Source organism: Engraulis encrasicolus, chromosome 18 (assembly GCF_034702125.1).
Source record: "Engraulis encrasicolus isolate BLACKSEA-1 chromosome 18, IST_EnEncr_1.0, whole genome shotgun sequence".
Taxonomy (NCBI): Eukaryota; Metazoa; Chordata; class Actinopteri; order Clupeiformes; family Engraulidae; genus Engraulis; species Engraulis encrasicolus.
The window spans coordinates 17,314,401-17,338,026 of record NC_085874.1 but is presented as its reverse complement, the minus strand read 5'-3'; the positions used below and the strand labels follow the sequence as shown (position 1 = coordinate 17,338,026).

At 44.2% G+C, this 23,626-nt stretch overlaps 2 protein-coding genes across 4 annotated transcripts in view; one reads left to right on the top strand and one right to left on the bottom strand.

The window, feature by feature from the left end:
- zdhhc14 (zinc finger DHHC-type palmitoyltransferase 14) overlaps nt 1-10,259 on the top strand; it is a 45,971-nt gene extending 35,712 nt beyond the window's left edge. For 2 of the 3 annotated variants that reach the window (XM_063223144.1, XM_063223145.1), the window contains 2 exons: nt 3,070-3,175; nt 7,946-10,259. In XM_063223144.1, the coding sequence (XP_063079214.1) occupies nt 3,070-3,175; nt 7,946-8,740 (901 nt within the window). In that variant the 3' untranslated portion in view covers nt 8,741-10,259. The remainder of the gene's footprint in view (nt 1-3,069; nt 3,176-7,945) is intronic. The other variant, XM_063223147.1, reaches the window with a different exon arrangement.
- Nucleotides 10,260-10,807: 548 nt separating this feature from the next.
- lgals8a (galectin 8a) lies at nt 10,808-23,476 on the bottom strand. Its single transcript, XM_063223143.1, has 9 exons — nt 23,346-23,476; nt 22,771-22,859; nt 22,173-22,380; nt 18,742-18,861; nt 18,205-18,249; nt 17,812-17,838; nt 16,079-16,167; nt 15,127-15,292; nt 10,808-13,996 (listed from the first exon to the last, which is right to left on the bottom strand). The coding sequence occupies exons 1-9, from the start codon at nt 23,382-23,384 to the stop codon at nt 13,847-13,849; spliced, it is 933 nt and encodes a 310-aa protein (XP_063079213.1). The 5' UTR covers nt 23,385-23,476; the 3' UTR covers nt 10,808-13,846.
- Nucleotides 23,477-23,626: the final 150 nt, after the last annotated feature.

The following is a 23,626-nucleotide window of genomic DNA, read 5'->3' as shown; positions in this document are numbered from 1 at the left end:
GTAAGTGGAAGACGGTAAGATGCTTCTCTAGCTCTCTCTCTCTCTCTCTCTCTCTCTCTCTCTCTCTCTCTCTCTCTCTCTCTCTCTCTCTCTCTCTCTCTCTCTCTCTCTCTCTCTCACACACACACACACACTCACACACACACACATCCCTTTCTTCTTCAAGGTAAGTGGACAGTGGAGGTTAGCAATGGATGCCTCTCGTTATGCCTTTTGAATTACCTTTCAGTTCCACCACTAAACTTCCTCTGTTATGTTCTTCCCTTGGTGTCCCCACTCTAGTATTCTATGCGCTCTCTCTCTCTCTCTCTCTCTCTCTCTCTCTCTCTCTCTCTCTCTCTCTCTCTCTCTAGCTCTCTCTAGCTCTCTCTCTCTCTCTCTAGCTCTCTCTCTCTCTCTCTCCATTCACTGCGCTGTCTCTCTCCCTCCATTCACTGCTCTCCTCTCATTCTCTTTTTTATCACATCTACCTCGTCTTTGTCCTTTCTCATTCTCTTTCTCACTCACCTCTCTCTTTCACACACACACACAGACACAGACACAGACACAGACACAGACACAGACACAGACACACACACACACACACACACACACACACACACACACACACACACACACACACACACACACACTCACAGGGACAGTGACAGTGTGCTGGAAGCTGGTGTGCGTGCGTGTGTGAATGTTGAATACTTTCAACTCAGATACACATCAGCAGGCTCCAAGGTAATTATACGTGATAAAGTGGGACAAGGGTGAGAGAGGAGAGGGAAGCGAGGAGGGGAGCAGAGGAGAGGAGAGGTGCTGGGAGAAGAGGGGAGGAGCTGGGAGAAGAGGAGAGTAGAGGAGATGGGAGAAGATGAGATGAAGAGAGGAGAGGAGAGGAGATTAGATGAGGGGTATGGTGGGGGTCCTTTATCTTGGACTGGGGTGATGAGCTCAGCACAATACACTTGTCCTCATTTGACTGACTGTTTGTGTGCGTGCGTTAGACTGCGCATGTTAGACTGAATGCCAAGCCCGTCTGGACAGATTTTCAGATTTTCGTTTTAATTTGACTGAGACTGTGCATAATTGATGTCTCATTTCTGTTGTGGTGTTTGAGGTTGACTCTCTGCTTTGTGTGTGTGCGTGCGTGCGTGCGTGCGTGCGTGTGTGTCTTGAATATGCTGAAGGGCTGACATCATCAGAGGTAGTTAGAGAGGCTAATGGAGAGTCCAGTGGACCCATCTGTTCTGGATGACAGAGAGAGAGAGAGAGAGAGAGAGAGAGAGAGAGAGAGAGAGAGAGAGAGAGAGAGAGAGAGAGAGAGAGAGAGAGAGAAAGCTCTCCTTGGAGTTTCATTCAGGCATCATTGGAGGTTTCCCTATCGCCCCACCCCAAAAAAGCATACACACACATGCACACACACACATGCAAACACACACTAGTGTGTAAATTGAAATATTCACACCTAATGCAGGTACACATTCACATACTTTCACACATGCATGTGTGTGCACGGCACGCACCCAAACACACATGCCAATGCAGGTACCCATTCACACAATTTCACACATACATGAACATGCGTGCGCACACATGAACATGGGGTTGCACACGCACATAAACACACACACACACACATACACACACACACACACACACACACACACACGAGGTGAAGGCAGATCCCAAACAGGTGGCTGCCATCTGCTCTGTGCATTGCCATGGAACAGTGAAGCACGTCCCAGCTGCTACACACACACACACACACACACACACACACACACACACACACACACACACACACACACACACACACACACACACACAAATAAACACAGATATACAGTAATTAAAAACACACACACACGCGCGTGTGAATAAACTCATATAAATAAACACAGGTCCAGAAAAAGCATCATGCTCACATACTGTAGGTTCACAGCTTCACACATGCATGGATATATGAATATGCGCACACTCCATCATGTCCATACCCACACATTAGGCATGGCAAGGAGAGGAAAGGTTCATTTATATAGCAGCTTTCATACACATAATTTAATATAGCATAATTGAAATAATTGTATTTTATGTAATATTAATGTAATTTCAGGTGCTTCACAAAAATAAAAGAATAAAAAACTCGACTTACTGTATGAAATGAGAAGAAGAAGATGGAGATGGGTTTTATCCAAAGCAACTATCCAACAGAGGGCAGACAGGACTGCAAGAGTAGAAGAGCATGTTGTCCCGGGCCCACATTGTTGTATAGTGGGGGGGGGGCTGGTGAAGACTTGCAGCTCAAGGGTCTTACAGGGCTTCATGACTGAAGGGATGAATGGTATGGTAGCCATTTTAGCTTGCGCCACCATTGTGGAACAACAACAACAGACAGCAGTGTAAACGCATGTTATTCACATATGCATGTGCATACAGTGCACACGTGCACAAGTACATACTCCCACAGGCAGGCAGGCAGAGAGGCATCTGGCCAGATGTGAATGACACATCCACATTGTCATTCCCTCAAGAAATCACAGCGCTACAGTGGTATTGTGTGTCTTCATTCACATACTGTACATGCCTGCGCTTTCGCATTAACAGATGTTTAAGAAGAGCATGTGGGAACCAGCGTTCATCGTGCAATTATTTTACTGTCGTTTTACATGTGTTACAAATTTATTACATTTTTCAGTGTTCATTACTACGTTAAATAGATGCTTCACACCACACACAAGCCTTACGTGCAGGAGTAAGTGATGCTCCTCGCATTTGTAAAATGGCACATTTTAATCTGTCTTGATGTCCTTTGCTGTAATGCGAACAGTGTCCTTTATTCCCCCATGGTAATACCCTGCCTGTCCATTGGGCTTTAATCCACAGACCTTTACAAAGTTCACATTCTGTCATAGCGCATGGCAGTAGAGTGCGCCAGACTGGGATGGGCTAACAGTCTAGCATGCCTTTTCATACAGAAGATAAGGGTAGCACTGATGGACAATGTGTCTCTTTTCTCTCTCTCTCTCTCTCTCTCTCTCTCTCTCTCTCTCTCTCTCTCTCTCTCTCTCTCTCCCTCTCCAGTTTGATTGACAGGCGAGGTTACATTCATTCTGACACGCCACAGCCGGTCTGTCACTCCAATGGGACTAGTGGAATCTACTCCCCCACCCAGCTCCATGCTCACATGGTAAGTGTGTGTGTGTGTGTGTGTGTGTGTGTGTGTGTGTGTGTGTGTGTGTGTGTGTGTGTGTGTGTGTGTGTGTGTGTGTGTGTGTGTGTGTGTGGGTGCGCACGTCGATATACACAGTGTGTGTATGTGTCTATGCTGTATCCATGTCACCATATCCTTTGTGCATGTCTTATTCGTAGTGCTGAGGGTTCTACATGTGCTGTACGTATGCCTATTCATGTGGTAACATGTGTCTGTGTCTTGGGTACTACTCGTCCATGTTTCATGGCTATCCGTCACTCCCTCACTCTCAATAATATATGGAGCTCACGCTCAGGAGGGTTCTCCCCCATATCATCCGTTTCCATGTCCCTGTGAAAACACTTTAAGTATTCATGGCACACCAGTCCAAAGCAGAGAAATGCGAGACAGACAAGTCGCACTCCTGAGTGAAGTTCTTGTATTTTACTGGGGGGGGCCTCTTGAGAGTGGCTTTCGATTGCCAAACATCTTGTAGGGGCCCCATTCTACGATATTTCGTGGGCCCAACACCTCTGACACATCTCCCGCCCCCCCCTGTCCCAATACCAGTGCTCCGCCCCTGCATTCATGCCTTTTAATGTGGATAGAACAGTGGAGATTATGACAGGAAACGAGTGGAGAGATTGAGAAAGACAGATGGGGCTAAGGTTGGGAAACGACCCAGGCTGCACTCCAACCTGGGTCCCCATGGCCATGTAGCCCATTCATGGGATGGGGGCGGGGCATGAGCATGGTGCTCCACTGCACCCCTTTACATTGCAACTCTTTATATATTTTTAGACTTTTTTTGTTTGTATTGATAGTGCAAGAATAATACTGAGATAAGATCCTAGTGGCAAAGACAGGTGTCAGGTCAGTTTGGAAAGCGGAAAGGAACATTTCCCCTGGTCACCTTTCCTTTTACACCTTCTCAGCTGTGTGTGTGTGTGTGTGTGTGTGTGTGTGTGTGTGTGTGTGTGTGTGTGTGTGTGTGTGTGTGTGTGTGTGTGTGTGTGTGAGAGAGAGAGAGAGAGAGAGAGAGAGAGAGAGAGAGAGAGAGAGAGAGAGAGAGAGAGAGAGAGAGAGAGAGAGAGAGAGAGAGAGAGAGAGAGAGAGAGATAAAATATCTCAGAGTGATATTGATAGTATGTGTGTGTGTGTGTGTGTGTGTGTGTGTGTGTGTGTGTGTGTGTGTGTGTGTGTGTGTGTGTGTGTGTGTGTGTGTGTGTGTGTGTGTGTGTTAGTAGTATGCTTTGAAAGGGATGTATTAATGGCACATGGCAGATGTTTTGGGTGATTTCTTCAAGTGTGTGCGTGCCTGCGAGAGAGGGAGAAGTTCATTGTTATTGATGTGCATATGCGTCTGTGTGTTGCGTAGGTATTAGTATGTTTTGACTGGGTTGTAGTGCATGCATATAATTGATATTTGGACTATTTAGAAAAGTCTGCATGGTAGGTGGTGGAGTTTGTCAGTTGTAATATTTTGACGGGTTTGTATTGATGTGAAATATGCCCCTGCAAATACTGTATTTGTAGGCTGGTGGTTGTGTGTGTGTGTGTGCGTGCCTGCATGCGTGCGCGCGTCCCTACATGGGTGCATGCGTGCGTGTGTGTGTGCGTGCCTGAATGCGTGCACACATATGAGCGCCAGCTGCGCCGCATTGATGTGAAAAGTGTCCGAACTGTAGTGTGATCCCATTGGTCCGGACTAGCGACGCTGAATAAATGTGTGCTTGAATTCAGGCTGGCTCCCCAGGATAACACAGCTGCACAGAGGAATACTGATATGGAATTTGATGGATGCTGTGTGTGTGTGTGTGTGTGTGTGTGTGTGTGTGTGTGTGTGTGTGTGTGTGTGTGTGTGTGTGTGTGTGTGTGTGTGTGTGTGTGTGTCTGTGTCTGTGTCTGTGTCTGTGTCTGTGTCTGTGTCTGTGTCTGTGTCTGTGTTCGTGAGGGCAGGAAGAGGAAGCGATGTGTGCTTGGGCATGAAATGCAAGAGATGGCAACCGAGCGCTGGTGTCTGTGCCTGTGTGTGCAAGCGTGTGCACTCATCTATGTATAACACATTTTAGTTTGTTGTTGATACATGTGCCTGTGTTTTTCAGCCCCTGAAGCAGTGCTTCTGTTTCTGCACTTTTAATTAATTAATTTATTTACTGTCTGTGTGCACCATCTGCAGTTCCTGTCTTAATTAGCCATTAGCCGTGTAGTCATTCTCCAGACACCCAAACACTGAGATCAGATAGCGTAAACATCAGGCCTGGTGCAAACATGAGGCTTAGGGGACGGAGGCAAGCACGGGCATCTGCCTTCCTCCCCCTCCGTCCTTGAAACACACATCTACAAGAGACTGTGAAACTCTGTGTTGGGATTGTGTTGTCCAGCGATTTTACTAAAGGGCCTATTTTCTCCTCTGGAATCTGGCCCAGGTGCGCGCACCGATTTTTGGATGCAAATGGATGGATTATGCAGACTGGGTACCAAGCAAAAAGCCCTTTCCAAGAGTTTAACATTTTTATGAGAAATCTGCCCCCCGAGGTCATTTCTGTGGGATGTGTTGAGTTAGTAATGCTGTAAAGCCGTCCGTTTGGTTTTTAATGGAATTGTTAGCAGAGGTGGTCAGACTGCCTGCCTGGAGCGAGTGAACCAGATGGCAGACGTGGTGGAGAGCCACCTGTACATGAGCTGTACTGTACCTTTATGGTGGTTCATCTTCCTTTATTCATAAAAACTGGAGGAAGCGGAGCATGCGTTCTGGCCTGAAAAATGAGATTAACAATGCCTGTATTGGCTAACTACTAGGGGTGTAAATAGTCGAGTTGTATCGATGAATCGATTCTACAGCTGATGATGCAATGAATCAATTCATCCACAAGACAATCGATTCATTGTTTTTTGGTGTTGTTCTCATTTTGAGAGGCCTTTTCTTTTGCTTATGCAGTAATAATAATACTGACTGTAATGAATGAGGTTAAAAAATTGTGATACATTTATTTGAATTGAATGGAATTGAATCAAATTGTGGAGCATTCTTAAGTATCGAAAATATTCAAATAGTCGGCCCAAGAAATCGATATTGAATTGAATCGCCATGAAGACTCTGATGTACACCACTACTAGCTACAGCTGCTCTTGGGTCACACCTGAATTAAAAGTTGATCGTTTTGTGTGACGATTATCACAACACTTAAGTGGGCAAGAGCAAAAATGTGTCATATCTATTACTTAGAAAAATGTTGTTGTTTTTTTGTTGTTGTTAATATTCTGTGAAATGATATGGCTGAAAAATGAAAATTCTGCTATGCATTCCTCCTGGCTGTGCTACTGTACTAACCATCCAATTAACTAAGTACAGTGATGTGACTAAGTAGATCATTTGATTTGGTGATGATCTGAACAGAACATGTATGGCAGGATTTTTACTCTCTGAGCCTTGTCTGTCTGTAATCTTTCTGTATTATAGCAGTAAATGTGATGAACTTGGTGAACTTCTTGCTATATTGTCTTCTTTTTCTTCCTACTTTTGAATGTCCGCAATCCCTCTAATACCAATTTACACTAATAACACTTGTTCTTTCCCCTCATCAGTGCTTGATAGTAACAATGGAGGTTACAATGCCATACTCTCGCCGTTCCTGGCAAACACTTAAAAAGTGAATTAGTCAAATCGCTGGTGTCTCCTACCTGTTAATTGTAAGCAGGAGCTTTCAATGATTAACATATTAAGTGAATACGTGGAACCACATGGTCAATACGGTATTGTCCCTTTCTAGAGGCTTTGCAAGAAACGTTGGTCTACTGTATACATTAGACTGTTTCTTGCAGAGCCTCTAGAAAGCAAACCAATTTCCGACAGCAACCAACAATGTGTCTTAAAGAGTGCCGTGCTGCATGCCATGAAAATATGGGTATGGCCTTGTGCCTTCAAAAGCTAGGTTAACCAACAAAAACTGAAACTGAGTTGGGTAAAAAAATAAGATCTGTTTTGGAATTATCATCCACCAAACTAAACTAAATATGTGGCCCACAGGATGCCCATTTCTAGGGCCTATACTAAGAAGCTGGTTCAGGAGTAAACCAGTGAAGAGGTAAATCATCTAATAGAATAGCCTCATTCTGGAATCCTCATTTTCTTGAGAAAATCTTGACTCCAGGCTATTCTATTAAAGGACCAGTTCAATCAATTTCAATATGCTGTTGTATTGCTCATGCTACCCTTGACTTGTCAGTACCAGATGATGCCACATTTTTCGGCTCAGCCCTTTCTGAGATATGAGCTATTCTAATGGGGGCAGCGTTTGTTTACATTTAAAACAAAATTAACATAGGCTACTCCAAATATTTTCCCAAAAGGTACTGCTGTTTGCTAGTTGTCTGCTGATGTTGTATAATCTTTTAGATGTTTTTAGGAATAAATAAAAAAATGTTTTTATTTTTTTATGTAAACAAAGAGCTGCCCCCATTACAATGACCAGGATCTCAGAAAAGGCTGAAGAAGAATAAAAAAAATCTCAGGTACTGACAAGTCCAGGGTAGTGTGAGCATTACAACTGCATGTTGAAATTGACTGAACTGGTCCTTTAAATTATTTACTTAACCTGCTTTACTCCTGAACCATCTCCTTAGTATAAGCCCCATGTCTTCCACATCTGTCCTTTTCTTCCCACTATTAACTCACTCACTCACTGCTGCTTTCTCCTCTCCTTCTCTCCTTTCCTCTACACCTTCCCTCCTCTTCCTCCCTTCCTCCTCTTCGCCTCCCTGTAGTGTGACCAACACCAGTGCATTCAGAGCACCAAATTCGTTTTGCAGGCCGCCGCCACCCCTCTGCTGCACAGCGAGCCGGTCATCCTGCCTGCAGGCCACACGCCACTCCCAGGAGGTGGAGGAGGAGGAGGTGGAGGGGGAGGAAAGAGCACCACCTCCTCCCTGGTAGGACCCTGTGCCTCCCTAGCCTCCAGCCACCATCACCACCACCACCATCATCAGCACCACCAACACCACCATCATGACCACCACGATCTCCACCAGCAGCAGTGTCAGTCGCAGTCCCAGCAGACGCTGCTCTCCTCGCTGCCCTCGGCCATGCCGGGCCTGACCTGTGGCGGCGAGCTGCTGGCCCTGAGAGAGCCCGCCCTCTCCCTGGCCGACCCGGCGCTGACGCACTGTCACCTCCACCACTTTGCGGCCACCAGCCCGGACGAGACTCCCTCGCCCACCTCCCCGCCTCCGCCTCTGCCGCCATCTTCTCACCAGCACCAGCCACTCTCGCCCCCTCCACAGCAGCAGCAGCTGCAGCAGCAGCAACAGGCTGGTGGTGGTGGTGGTGGTGGTAGCACTGCGGTTGGCCCAGCTATGGTGCCTGGTGTGGGGGTGGTGCAGCAGCAGCAGCACCCGCCCCCGTGCCCGGCCCATGGTACACTGGGACATGGACATCCACATCCACACCCACACCCACACCCACATGCACACCTCCACCCAGCCCAGCTCTATGACCCCGTCAGCCAGGACTCTCTGCACGAGGACTCAGTCAGGGGCCTGGTGAAGCTCAGCTCTGTCTGACAGATATTTTTAAGGACACACTCTCCATCTCTCTGTTTCTTTCTCTCTCTCTCTCTATCTATCTCTCTCATCAGCTACTACACGAGTCTCTGTCTATCCATCTCTCCTTCTCTGTCTCCCTCCTTCTCTTCTGTACTCTTTTGCTGCCCTAAAGACAGAGAGAAGCGTACAGTGCGTACTGCAAGCCTAAGGAGATTGAAAGGCTGAATCGACTGACTGTACTTTTAAAGAAGTATAAACATTTCAGAGTCGCTCGAGTGATGAATTTGCAAGTGCAGGTCTGGGCAGCAGGGGCCAAAGAGGACTGACAGCCTTGCTGAAGGTGGGCCCTGCACCAGTCTTCCATCTCTCTTCTCCCTCCTTCTCTCTCTCTCCATCTCTCTTCTCCCTCCTTCTCTCTCTCTCCATCTCTCTCCTCCCTCCTTCTCTCTCTCTCCCTGTCTCCATCTGTCTTTCCTCACCTTCCCCTGCATCTCTGTCTCTCTCTCTCTCTCTCTCTCTCTCCCTCTGTCTCCATCTCTCCTCCCCTGCCTCTCTTTCTCAATCTCTCTTGTCCAACTCTCTCTCTCTCTCTCTCCTCTTTTCTCTGTCTCCATCTCTCTCTCTCCCTCTCCCTTTTCCCTGTTGTGCAGCCGTGCCAAGCTGTCACCTTGACTTATATCATGGTTGCTGCGCTGTATTTCCCAGCCAAGAGGGAAGGCTTTTTTTTTTCTTTGATGTTTGCGAGAAGGTTTTGCATCAGCATATGGATGCGCTGGCCGTCTATGTGTGCCCTCGTTAACCCGGCCCGTCTAAATATCACCACCGCAGCCTGACCGTATCTGTGACACGCCGCCTTCATCTGGGCTCTGAAGGGTGTGGGGGTTGTTGGGGAGGGGTGACACACAGTCACAGGTCATTGATCACTGGAAACATACACCTGTGAAGGTTATCTTCGTATGTCTGAAACATTTCTCATACTATACTGTATGCCTTTGTGTGTGTGTGTGTGTGTGTCTGAGAAAGTGTATCAGAGTGATATTGATTATGTGTGTCTGAGAGAGCAAGATTGTGTGTGTGTGTGTGTGTGTGTGTGTGTGTGTGTGTGTGTGTGTCTGAGAAAGTGTATCAGAGTGATATTGATTATGTGTGTCTGAGAGAGCAAGAGTGTGTGTGTTTGTGCGAACGTGCGTGCGTGCGTTGAGCTAAAAGACTCTAATGCCTCAATTTAGATGCCGAAGACTGACGGTCCACTGCCTTTTTTATATCCAGTATCTATATGAAAGAACTGATCTCAGATGCCCAGTGCTCTTCTTGTCCCTCTGACCTTCAGCAGTCAGCAATGTTAATGGACCTTTCTCTGTTGAATCGACGATGTGTACAAGATGTTTTCATTATATACTTGGTGGACGGTGGATGTGAAGGTGCCAAATCCTTGCCAAACAAGTCGTGCCAGGTGACCGTGCCAAGAACTCCTGCAATTTTCTGAGCTGTCTGTTACAATGATCTGAGTGGACGTTATTAAATTCACAACTTTTTATGTTTCTTTTTCCTTTTTTTGCTTATGATGGTGAGTCTTCACAAATACGCCTACTTCACAACTGATTAAAATATGCCAACACATCTAGTTCCAGTGAATAGGTAAAGGAAATTCTTAAAGGGGTATGCCACTATTTTCGTGCTTAATGCAGTTAAAATCGTTGGCTGGGGTTTATAAAGGTGGTAAAGTGTCTTATTTTTCATGTTAAGCGTTGTCTTGCTTTAAGAGAAGTTAAGAGGGAATATGTCGCTAAGCTAGTGAAAGTCAATGGATCACTGTAGCTTGCTAGAACGCTACACGGATCCATTGACTTTCACTAGCTTAGCGGCATATTCTCTCTTTTAACTTGCCTTAAAGCAAGACAATGCTTACATGAAAAATAAGGCACTTTACCACCTTTATAAACCTCAGCCAACGATTTTTACTGTATTAACCCCCAAAATAGTGGCATACCCCTTTAATGCACCATGTTTTTGACAGAAATTACACTTCAAGCCTTTTCAGAGATAAACAAAGGACATTTGAGTTAACAATTTATTTTTATTTACACATAGGGAAGTACATAAAAAGTGCCTTCATTTCACCACAGATACTATTATACAAATATAGACCACCACTACTGTTTGCGAAAATTATATTTTTTGAATCTAATTTTAACACGGACCCCAATCTCCCTTCACTCCCATTTTCATACTTTCAGCCAACAATTGATATTAACCTGAGAGACATAATGACATTGATCAGCACACAACACAACTGCAACCTAATTTCTTGGGTATGAAAAATGTCTGTTGACAACTCTCTAGTTTGCATTCAACTTCTTTCCACCCACATTGTAGTAAAAAAAAATAGTTAAACAATATGCTGGGAGTCTTAGACCTTAATTAAAGGATTTAATTTCAGGGGTTTCCAAGTGAGGATTTTTTTGGTAACCCAATTAATGATGTGAAAGAAAACAAAAAAAGAGACAGAACATTTATTTAGTAAAAGTCCTGTCTCATATTTCACCCAGCAAACATCATTGAATCTGCTGATCACAATAAGCCAGTGATTGGCAAAATTGATTAAGTAGTTATTCATTCATATATGTGCTAATTCCCGAAACCACCACTGTGGAAGTGCACAGGCAATACTTTCTTCTTTCAAAAGCCAGTTTGTCCGCATTTAAATACAGAATATGATCACTTCCCTAGTACAAATCATATTGCCTTCAGTTTCCTTTTCCCTCCAAAGTCTTTGGTTTGTCGGCATGACGTTGGCCACTCTCAGCACTGAGCAACCTGCCTCAGCTCCACAGTGCTCCTACTGCTGCTCCGCCATGTTCCCTTGGTAAGACTTTATAATAAGGGATGCATAAAAAGATTTATAAAAAATTAACTAAGTAATTAACTAATGAACAAATGTTTGTAAATGAGTGTGAAATGGTAATGGTAAAGGTAATGTTTCATATTTGAAAGTAAAATATAGGTCCGCAACACTGTTTGATGCTCCCAGAAAAAATAATAATGGCACAACGTTTCACACTCCCGAAACATCTTGGAGTTTGAAACGTTGTGCCATTACATGTTGTCTGGAAGCATCAAACAGCGTTGCCGACCAGTTATAGTGATTCTGGCGCCTGTGCTACTGATGTGTGTGCATTCTCTGATTTTTTAAATACTTTATATTCATCAAACATTTATTTTGTAAATGAGTAAAAAGGTTTGTAAAATCTTGAACATATTAATTGTACATATTTTATAAAGCATTAATAAAACGTAGTTGATAATACACATTTGGTAATGTTTTGTTCATCATTAGTTAATTATTTACCAAGTCTTTATAATGCTTTTTTATGCATCCCTGCACTTAAGTGTTACCGTTCCCTTAAACATGCTCTTCTACTTCCCCATGTGCTTTTCAAAACAACCTCAGAGGCACACAAAAGTGGCCAATCTGGCGTTACAAAGCTATAGCCCCCCTTATTTGTTCTAGCCGGTCACTAATTTCTGTCACTAGTTTCAAATAAACTGCAATTACAGTCCTATGTCACAAAGTAATACAATGGTCAAATGTCACTACTCCAAAAGCGTGTACATCATGTTTCCAATCCTTTCATGTCTTCAATAATAAACACCCCAAACGTACAGCATTTGGAGAAACCATCGCCCTCCAAATTAAACAGTCACAGTGTTTAGGACTATACAGTATGCACTCTCCAAGCACTAGTTAGGATCAAAGCATTTTCTGTATCCTACACAAAATATATAAGGTATTCCAAGTAAGTTGTTCAATGACTACCCCAGTTAACTGACAGTAGGTAAGGTTGTCAAGTTGAAAAACCATATTGTTTCAGGCTGGTTATCGTATTGATCTTGCCTGTGGTGCTTCATTGGACTTCAAGTCAATCAGACAGAGATTCTCGGCCTGGACACCAGTGAGAGTCAAACATTGTGCATATATCACTAGGTATTCATTATTTGATTGGTTGCAGCTCTGCCCTGTAATATTCAGTATAAATATATCTGATATTTCATAACTTTGGATTCTGCCTCTGACAACGTTCTCTTCATAATAACTTTGCCACACCATAAGCTGGGTGAGAAGGCCAGGCTACCACCCCCACCGAGTAAACATGCTGGTAACCATTTTATTCAACCTGCTTATTGGAATACCTTCTATGGTTAACAAATACTTGAGCAACTTATTGATGAGCAGTAAGCTGTCTACATTAAAATATTGTGACAATAAGGAGATCATTAAGGGAGGTTGTGACATCAAAGAGACATTAAAGTGCTCAGGTTTGAAAGAGGTTATGCCTAGATCATACTGGTTTGTCAAAGGGACAAAACAACTATGAGGTATTCTACAAAATTGGTTAAATCACTACGTTTGTTCATTTCACTCTAAACGGGCAGTTAGAAGCAGAAAAGTCATGGTCTGAAAGGACAACTTCACTGTAAAATGATCAATTCATCTGCAATCTATTCTAGATTCTCAGCAACTCAGATACCCCCACTATCTTTGTCATTTTCAAAGTTTGTCTCCTCAGCAAACATACAAAATTGTTATCGTGTCCTAACATAGGCAAAGATCATTTCACACTGAATTTCTGCCTTTCAAGAGGCCGATGCCCTGGGCTATGCAGAGTTATCACTGATCAGCAGCAGCAGCAGCCTTTGTAGTAGTATAGCCCTGTACATTGGAATGTCTTACACACGGCACGTAGAAGCTGCATAGAAGAAGTACAAAGGTGATGCCACACAGGGCAACTTTTAGAGCACATTTTTTTTGTCTGGGCAATGATGCTAAAAGATGTTATTTGGTCTGCTCATCTATCTGTTCACCACTATAACCTTTTGATCAAGATAAATTGGATCAAAACCAATCAACATTTTGTAACTATTTCATCTATTTCATCTGTTGACTGGCAACATTGCTCAAAAAGTTGCCTTGACTGTCATTTCACCTTAATGGTGTGTGAATGTGCACGCGTTTGAAGAATGGGCCCTCCTCCAAACCCCCTTCTGAGGATCCCCTGAGGGCCAGTTAGTGGGTGCAGTGGAGCGGAGGAAGGAGGAGGAGGAGGAGGAAGGTTGTGTCAGTCTTCATCGCGCCTGGGCATGAAGCAGCTGGATGTCTCCAGCGATCTCCAGCCTGGTGACTCGGGACAGGTCCTTCACGCGGTGCCTGTAGCAGAGCTGGTGCACCCCGTTCACAGCCACCTTGAACTCCTGAGCGTCGCAAAGGATGATCATCTGACATGGAGGCAGAAGAGCAGAGAAGACAAAGAGTAGATTGACATTCATTAATCCCGGAAGAAATGAATGTGTCCAGCAGCATACACACTATACACAACATCATAAACATAAACATGTTAAACAAATCACACACGCTTATGCCATAGGCAGATCACTCACACTCTCTCTCTCTCTCTCTCACTCTCGCTCTCTCGCTCTCTCTCTCTCTCACACACACACACACACACACACACATACACACACACACACACAGAACAAGAGAGAGAGCAGCAGCTGAATGGACATGAGATAAGTCAAAATCACTCACTATGCACATCAATGTTTTAACGAATGATGATCATCACTATACAGAGCAATGTGTTTCTATTCTTCATCTCATTCCATTTGATGTGAGTTCCAATTATGGCGAAATTCAGTTACAGCAGCGGTGGGCAAGCTGGATTTAGACGTTACAACAATTCAGAGGCACATATTCCAAACGACCAGTCCAGTTAGGGCAGGGGTGGGGACCATATTTCATTGGAGGAGTCACTTCAAATGTTATAAAGTCCTATAAGAGGCCATACTACGCTCACAAACCAGGAATTTCCCCTGCAGTTTATGCCTACAGTATATTGAAACAGGCCCCACCTTCTTCATTAGGTCCCCTGAAAATATAACTTGGGCTTAATTGAATTGCAAATGTAATTTCCAAAATTGCTTTACGAAAAAATGTCATATTTCATGTGAAACTGCATTACATTAAAATTATATTGAGGGCCGGATGAGATCGCCTCGCAGGCCGTACACAGCCCTTGGGCCATAGGTTCCCCCTCCCATAAATTAGGGCAACCACCTTGTTGAAACAGACCAGTAAAACCATTACTGAGTTAGAGCATTTCTCCCACCACATTTGAAGTTCATCGCTATTGAAAAGGAATGCTGCCATCTTGTGGCTAACTGTAACACTGTAAGAGGCTTAAGCCAAATGATTCTGTGTCGAGGACACACAGGGTCAAACTGCTCCTCTTCTACCTTGTACTTTACTTACAAAACACACAAGCTTCTACCCCTTCCACTGTGAGAGATCAATAAAAGTCCAGAAGAATGCACTCTGTAAGTGTGAATAGCGTAGTCGGGCCACTCACCTCAAAGTACTCCCCTGCTTTGAAAGGGAAGGCAGCGAGGTGCGTCTCCTCCTCTCCCCAGCCCCCGGACAGGTAGGAGTTGCGGACGAACGAGCCAGCCTTCAGGCGGGGGTTCAGGTGCAGCGCTATGTCCTTAGTGCCACCCACACACAGATTTACGAAGAAACTGCACAAAACACCAAGAGAAGGGAAGCACTGAATATACAGTACGAGAAGGTCAAACGTGTTTGGAACAACTGAGGTTTTATCCCAACCACAGGTGGAGATGCAGTGTCCCTACACAACACTGTGTACCCTTAAATATACAGACAGTTTGGGTGGTACAGACATACAGTATTTAGGCAAGTCACATACAGTTAGTTCCCTCCCGTTAAGAAGCAGTGCTGTGGGCCCAGCCGTGGCTTAGTCGGCTGGGCACTGGCCTGCTACGTGGGCAACCCGGGTTTGATTCCTGACCCGGGTCATTTCCCGATCCTCCCCGTCTCTCTCCCACTCAATTCCTGTCCCACTCTTCACTGTCCTGTCTAAATAAAGTTGACCCCCCCCAGTCAAACTCTTAGGTTTGTTTTCATTAATCAATGCCTTGAGGATAAATCGGGGTGGAGTATATACACTGAATTTATCATTGTAGAACATATATCAGTTTTCATCAATAGATACATTTTACATTACTGAAAAAAATACTGAGGACATGACCTCTGTGGCTTCAATGGTAGTTACGGTGATAATCTCTGTTCATCCTACAGGACCAAACCTGACAAAGGCTAGTTTGTGCATAACGCAATAAATTATGAATAATTATATCTCGAAAAACAGAAATAAATATTTTGCAAATAAATATTTTCTGAAATAAATATATTTCAGGCACAAACACAACACTAAGCTGCCATTTTGCCATTTTGAAATATCAAGACTGTGTTGGGTATATTGTACAGTATAGACCATGCATTACCTGTCTGGGTAGAGGTTCACCTGGCCCTTGATGACGACAGTTAGTCCTGGTGCCAAGCCTTTCTCTAGGGTAGCTTGGAATGGAAGATTCTGGAAAGGGAGCGAGTTATTGTGTTACATCCCTGCACAAACATTATCTTTTATCGCTAAAATGTTTGATAGGAATGACAGTAAAACATTAAAGGACCAGTTCAGTCAATTTCAACATGCAGTTGTAATGCTCACACTACCCTGGACTTGTCAGTATCTGAGATTTTTTTCCCCTTCTTCTTCAGCCTTTTCCGAGATCCTGGTCATTATAATGGGGGCAGCGCTTTGTTTACATTTCAAAAAAACATTTGTATTTATTCCCAAAAACATCCAAAAGGTTATACAACATCAGCAGACAACTAGCAAACAGCGGTAACTTTTGGGAAAATATTTGGAGTAGACCTATTTTTTTTTTTTTTTTAATGTAAACAAACGCTGCCCCCATTAGAATAGCTCATATCTCGGAAAGGGCTGAGCCGAAAAATGTGGCCACCGGGTACTGACAAGTCAAGGGTAGCGTGAGCAATACAACAGCATATTGAAATTGACTGAACTGGTCCTCGCAAAACCACTTAAAGGTGCACTGTCTAGGATGATGGGCAGAGTAGGCATCACAATGATGCTGCTCATTGAAACTGTGCTGACTGGCTATTGCCAAATTTGATCTGAAGTAACAAATATTTACTAGTATGGCCAAAGTACAGTAAGTTTAGCTGCTAAAAATGTCTATTTCTGGCGGACATGGAGAAGAGCCACCTTTTCATGTATGAAAAGTGCAATTTTCCCAGTCATAATGAATACTTAGAATTTGATGGTGTTGGTAAGTATTCATGAAAAAGGAAACATTTGTGACAGGGTAGCATGAGTTCTGTAATAGAACTACTACACTACAAAATATTACACAGTGCACCTTTAAAGAAGTTGTTTTAAAAGACTTAACCGCTGAACTCTTTTAGTAAGTAGAGATGTCTGCTGAATGTGATGCTGGGTAATGTAATGTCACCCCTCTGGACCTAACCAAAGCAATTCTAATGGTGCATTCTTTTGAAACTCGGATTGTCGGAAACCCAGACCTCCGCCTCGGGGAAGTGCAAAAGAACGGGTACTCAACTCGGGGTTCCAAAACTCAAACTCGGGGCACTTCGGTGTATTCCGAGTTCGTTTAACATGAGTGTTTTCAGACATTTGTATTGTCCCCAGCTGTTGCAATAGAACGCATTTACAGCGGTTGTTGGGTGAAATACCTCGGGTCTACCGACAGTCGAGTTTCAAAAGAATGAGTCATAACACCTACCTCAGACCTCCCCCACACCCTCCCTGCCCAAACACAAGGTACCGTAGTAAAGCACAGGCTATTGACCATGACCATTACCAAAAAGCACATGTCAGAATATTTCCCTAAAGATATTGTCTGTCCTCAATTCTACAAAAATCCCTCACTCGAACTATTCAAAACACTGTCTGAAAAGGTCAATAAGCAGCATCCCAACTGAGCTACTGAGGCGCTGGTGCATAATCTCTCTGTACCCTTTGCGACTAATGGATATAGAGAAAGATGACTCTAGTCTCTAGGGTTTAAAATGCCAGCTCAAAATTGATTTTGCAACTAACCAAAGAAAAATTCACTTATCCAGTCTGATGTCCGATGAATCATACAGTAAACAAGTATTCAGTAAACTATTTCACAGCCATGTGTTCACTCACCAAGTCACCTGAATGTGTCAGCGTTCCCTGTGAAATGATCAACAAAACATATTATTTTTGTTTAGAAAAGGTTATATTATTATTACAGCTACTACTACTACTACTACTACTACTACTACTATTATTATTATTAGTAGTAGTAGTAGTAGTAGCAGTAGTAGTAGTAGTAGTAGTAGTAGTAGTAGTAGTAGTATTATTAACAGACTATTGTGTGTCTCACATCTGTGACTGGATGTACTGTGTAGAGTGTGATGAATGCATCAATGCTGATTACTCCAATCAAGGTAAATTGCAATAGAGTAGATCTTGTCAAACCAACTTTAAAAAATAACCTGTGTGCAGTGCACTAGCTATATGAAATGTTCATTTGTAAATAGGATGTTGTGGTCTTACATGAACTTGTAGGCTTTTCTCTATCCCCACAGGCTGGGCTGGTGCCTAAAAAAATCAATTCAAATGATCATGATATAATCAATAACTCATTACGGGACATTAACTCTACATCTACATCCCTTACATAGAAAATGTGGTTCATAATGCCAACAGAATGGGAGCTAAAAGGGTTCATGTTGATCTCAAGAGCCTCCATAAAGCCTGTGTGGAACATCAAGTCTTTGTTTAAAGTGAAGTTGTCTTGGAACTCTGTTTGCAATTTATTTAGATTGCCTCTCACAGAAGACCATCGTCCATGTCTCACTGTCCTATATCTGATTGATTCTAGCAAGTCAATCTTTGCCGTTCCTTCAATAGCAACATTTGCATTTACGGTGAAGGCACCAAACAATTGAAACATCTGCTCTGTTATCTGGAAAAACTGCGATTACTACTTACTTACTGAGAACCTTTGAGAATCTTTTTGAAACCACTACGTCAAGAAAACCTCCAAACAAATGCAACAATGCATTCTAACAACGGGTGCAGATAACTCACTGAGTTAATGATGAAGCCAATGGTCTGGATGTGGACCTTCCCTGAGATGTTGATGGTGTCCACCTTCCTCAGGTCCACTCTGTGCTTGTACTCCAGCACATGGCCGCCATTTACTGCCACCTGCAGGACAACAAGGGAAACGCATCCTCAACTACAAAAACTACATGCAGGGGTGTCAAACTCAGGCAAAACTGGCCCGCAGAGTCATTTTATTTGGCCAGCATTTATTAAAAATACATCTTGAGCTCGGCCCACAAGTTCGTTCCATATTTTGATTTTGGCCCTCGGTCAATTTGAGTTTGACACCCCTGAACTACAGCAATCCAGTATTTGCTATGTACATATACAGTATCATCAACAGAGTAGTGGTATAATGTTATCTGTCTGTGTATTGGGGGTGGGGGGTTTGATGGGGTCAAGACGTTGCTCTGCTCTGCAAGATTGATCATTCACAGAGACTACGGCTTGGTCATAGGTAATCAGACATGGCTTGAAGTCATCCTCTGAAGGCAACTTCAGCTGTGTAGCTAAGGCTTGGCTATGCCCAAGAGCAAATAAAACCTCTGTGCGCCACTTTGCTAGTCTGTGCCTTCAGAGCAGGGGTGGGCAAACTAAGACCCGGGGGCCCAAATGCAGCCATCTGCTCTGTTTCATGCAGCCCACTGTGAAGTATAAGAAATGTACTTGTTACATTCACCTGACATCAAATATTATATCTACTGCACATGATGGTTACAGAATGGGTGTGTCTTGTTTGTAAATAACTCCAATCACACAGGTAGAATAGGAGGTAGCCTGCAGGTTCTCACATCTAAGCCCAGTCGATTTTTCTCTAGAAATTGGTTTTAATTGCAATCTTCTCTTGGAAGCTTAGGTTTCCAGTATGCGTCCAGCAACGCCTGCTTCAAAGACAGCTTTTAACTAGTACTCTTGACCTAGCAGAGGAGAAGTCCTGATCCATATTTGCTGTTTTGCAATAATTGTCCAATCCAAACCACTGGTATCTCCTTACAGACTACTCCTATATGGCTATGTTGAGGACCATCTTGATGAGCTGCACACTAGGTACATTAAGGAAGTAAAGACGGTAGTGAAACTAAAGCACTGAAAGCCGAAGTGAAAGCCCAACTGGGAACTCCAACTGTCATTGTGACACAGCACTCCACAGTATTCACTGCACACTGCACACAACAAAATTGCATTAATGCCTCACCCGTGCAAGGGGGCAACCCCCAATGGCGCCCCAAGGGAGCAGTGTGTCGGGACGGTACCATGCTCAGGGTACCTCAGTCATGGAGGAGGGCACTGGTTAATTACTTGCCCCACCAACCTGGCCTGGTAGTCGAACCGGCAAACTTTGGGATACAATTCTGACGCCCTAACCACTTACCCATGACTGCCCATGCGTAGTTCAAATAGGTGGGGAAATTAAAAGAAAGCAATTTAACCCTGATGATATACACCATATGATTACACAAAATAATCATATCATGAAGCAAATAATGACAGACGTCATACGACGACTTCAAAATCCTTTTAAGAATCTGGAGGGGCAAAGAAATAAAAGGCCATTATCCCAATTCCAGTCTCTAAACCCATTTAACCAATAACCGAAATGAATTTGATTTGAACACAATGTTGTTTTCCGAGCTCTTGACATATTCTGCATTCCGTGCAGGCCGTATGAGAAGAGAGGACGGGACAACAGCTCGTCCAGAGTGCTCGCCAGCCAGCTGATTCAACTGGGACGTGACCTGCAGCCAGGCCCGCTGACAGCTTTGGTCAGGCCCAGGGCACAGTCATCTGAAAGGGCCTCCTAGCCCAATACATACAATGTAATGAGGACCAAATTCTGGGCACCTTTCTCCCTGAGCCCGGGAAAACTGTCCCCTTTGCCCCTCCCTGTCAGCACCCCTGCCTGCAGCTGTAGTGACAATGACACTGCTGGAGTTTTGTGAGCACATGGCTGGCCAAGTCTGTGTCCATTGCCCTCTGCCCGCTCCTAAGAAGTCAGCGTGGAATGAGGAATATTTGGTTAAGTGTCCAAGAAACAGGAATGGTTACGTGATCCATTAAGAACAAAGAGATAAAACAAAACTTTGATGGGAGCTCTTTGGTGTGTAGATTTACTTATGCTTTCTTCTTTTTTTCCCAAGAACTAGAAACGCAATAGGAAGGAACACACTATGCATTGTGCTTGCCGCTCGAAAAGAAAATGCTCTGAAAAATGTGTCCAACATGGGAGTGGTACGGTATGTACAGTAATACTATTGTACTTGCTGTTTCAACGCCTTGACATGTAATGGCCATACTGTGCTGTAGCCTATGTCCTCCTGCTATGTCACAGGGAGCCCCTGCTCTCCCTGTCCTTTTCAGAGATAAAGTAAAGTCTTTTGTGATTAGTTGAATACAGAGGTTGAACTGTTTACAACGGTCAATTGTTATGACTTTCAATTTCAATCCAGGGCGGCAAAAAAACTGCAAACCATTTCTAGCTAGCAAGCTAGTGAGTGGTTGAAATGATGTATTTTCATATCCCTTCTAATTGAGAGAGAAATATTTTCCTTCTTTCTCTAGCAATGTGCACCAATGTATCCACTGGTCAGTTACATCAACCAAACTGTTGCCACAAATTCAGACAGCTCCTCTTCTGAAAGGCTAGGCCAGAGACGACTGGAGTGGAGAACTCTCAACACTTTTAAAGTTTTTTACCGTGATGCAAGCATAACATTTTAACACTGGGTGTCTCCTTCAGCTGCAAACTCTCTCTGGCTCTTTTTGAGGTGGATCAGCCTAAAGATTTTGATTCTACTGTCCTGGAGGGGTCATCCCTATGTTCCCCGTGTCCAATGTTCCCCGCTACAGGGGAACTTAGAACCCTTTAAGAACGCTGCTTGGCTGCTTGTTCCCCGCTGCATGGCGAGTGTGGGTTGCTGTAGGGTTACGGTTAGGATAAGGCTGCCACTGTGCGCAAACTTGAAATACGCATGGCAACCGTTGGTGCAAGAGATATGCATGTGCAAGCATCCTGGGCCTTATCCCCTTGTCAGATACAATGCGGGGAACATGGGACCCTTTTTTAGAAAAAGGGTCCTAAGTTCCCTGGTCCCATACGACCAGGGAACATAGGACCCAGGGAACATAGGTGCACTCCCGTCCTGGACTGTGATCCCAACAAAGGCATTAAAGAGAGCAACAATTGTCATCCTCCTTCCAAAGTGTTGTCACCTTGTGGGGGCACGGTGGCACTGTGAGCTATGACATCATGGCATTGCGCCTGCGACCAGGGGTTTGATTCCGACCCGAGGTGCTTTGCCGATCCTCTCTCCTCTCTCTCTCCCCACGCATTGAACTGAACTGTCTGATTAATAAAGGTGACATCCCCGCCCCCCTCCCTCCAAAAAAACCCCCCTTAAAACAAGTGTTGTCACCTTGTAAAGGTCCTTCTGCAGCAGCATGATGATCTCGAAGGGTACGCCCGGCTTGAAGGGCATCTGGTAGAGGATCTCCTCCCTGCCCCAGCGCTCCCTCAGCAGGGAGTTGCAGACGATACAGCTCTTCTTGAAGCGGGGGTTGAAGTGGAAGGCCACGTCCGCCCGTGGCTTCGTACTGCTGCCACACGTCAAGTCCACCTGGAACCTGATGAAGAAGAGGAAGGTGAAGGGGGGACATTGGGCGAGGCTGGGAACTAGTTGAAGTGGCAGCCTGGTTAGCTTTCATGCAGACTGTGGTCCATGTTGAATTTCTGTTTTTTTTTTTTTAAGTGACAGTGGTTTGTTAGCCAATGTTGCAAACATGACAACAGAATAGTTAAAGAATAGAATAGAATAGTGAAAAATAATGACGTGATAAGTGATGCCTAATTGATCAGGTTAGAAAGCTTATGTAGTTGTAAACACACACACACACACAGTTCATATGAAGACAAGAGTAATTGACTTCAGCCATAGTCTTTCTTTACATTTGAAAAGCTGTTCTTTCACATAACCATGTACCACTGGCAAAACAGTGACACCAACTTCTGCTTACCTGTCAGCATCAGCTGGCACACTTCCTTGAATAACAATCATCTCCCCTGGAACCAGCCCTCCTAATATGGTGCCAACAAAAGGAATATGCTGCGGGGAAATAAATCCAAAGTTACTTGAAGTGGCAGATAGGCTACCGGTAGTGTTGCTGTGTGGGGGGTAGTAATCACCAGGGTGTGGATTTGAAGGGAGGATATTTCAGATTTTAAGCCTCGGCCTATCAATGTAGTTAAAACCATACATAAACAGTGGATATATCAAATGAGACTTTTGGAAAGCCTTTGCTGCGCCAATATAAGAATGGGAGCACAAATGCTGCGTCAAGCGTGGTAAACATCTTGGGATGGTCCACGTCATTGATCAAAACATTGATATTTGGATGAGGCAGCACGAGTAAACACCATACAGTTATGTTCTGGACATCTGATTCGGTGTACTTTGTACTTACAGCTTTCCTATACAACGCTTTTGGCTTTAGGAGGATCGCTTCAGTTCAACAAAAACGAAGTTAGTCCAGAAGCTCTACAGCGGAGACAGGTCGACTGAATCAATAAGGCAAGACCACAAAACACTTACCGGGTTCGTTATAGTTTGTATTGGAGTTTTCATCGCCATTTTTTTTCCAAATGCTGAATAACACCCCGGCGTTGAGAGCAGGCCTAGAGCTGTAACTATTGCCCCGATCTATAAATTAATTCACCTCGGACTCGGTCCCTTACTTCCTGGATAGCAGAACCTCGCTCTGGGATGGAGAAGCATGTCGCTGCGGCCTGTAGCCAGTTGGACCTAGGTCTAAGGGGGTGGAGCTACCACTGGTCCAAGTTGGCCACTATTGATTGCGTCACACGTACACACGC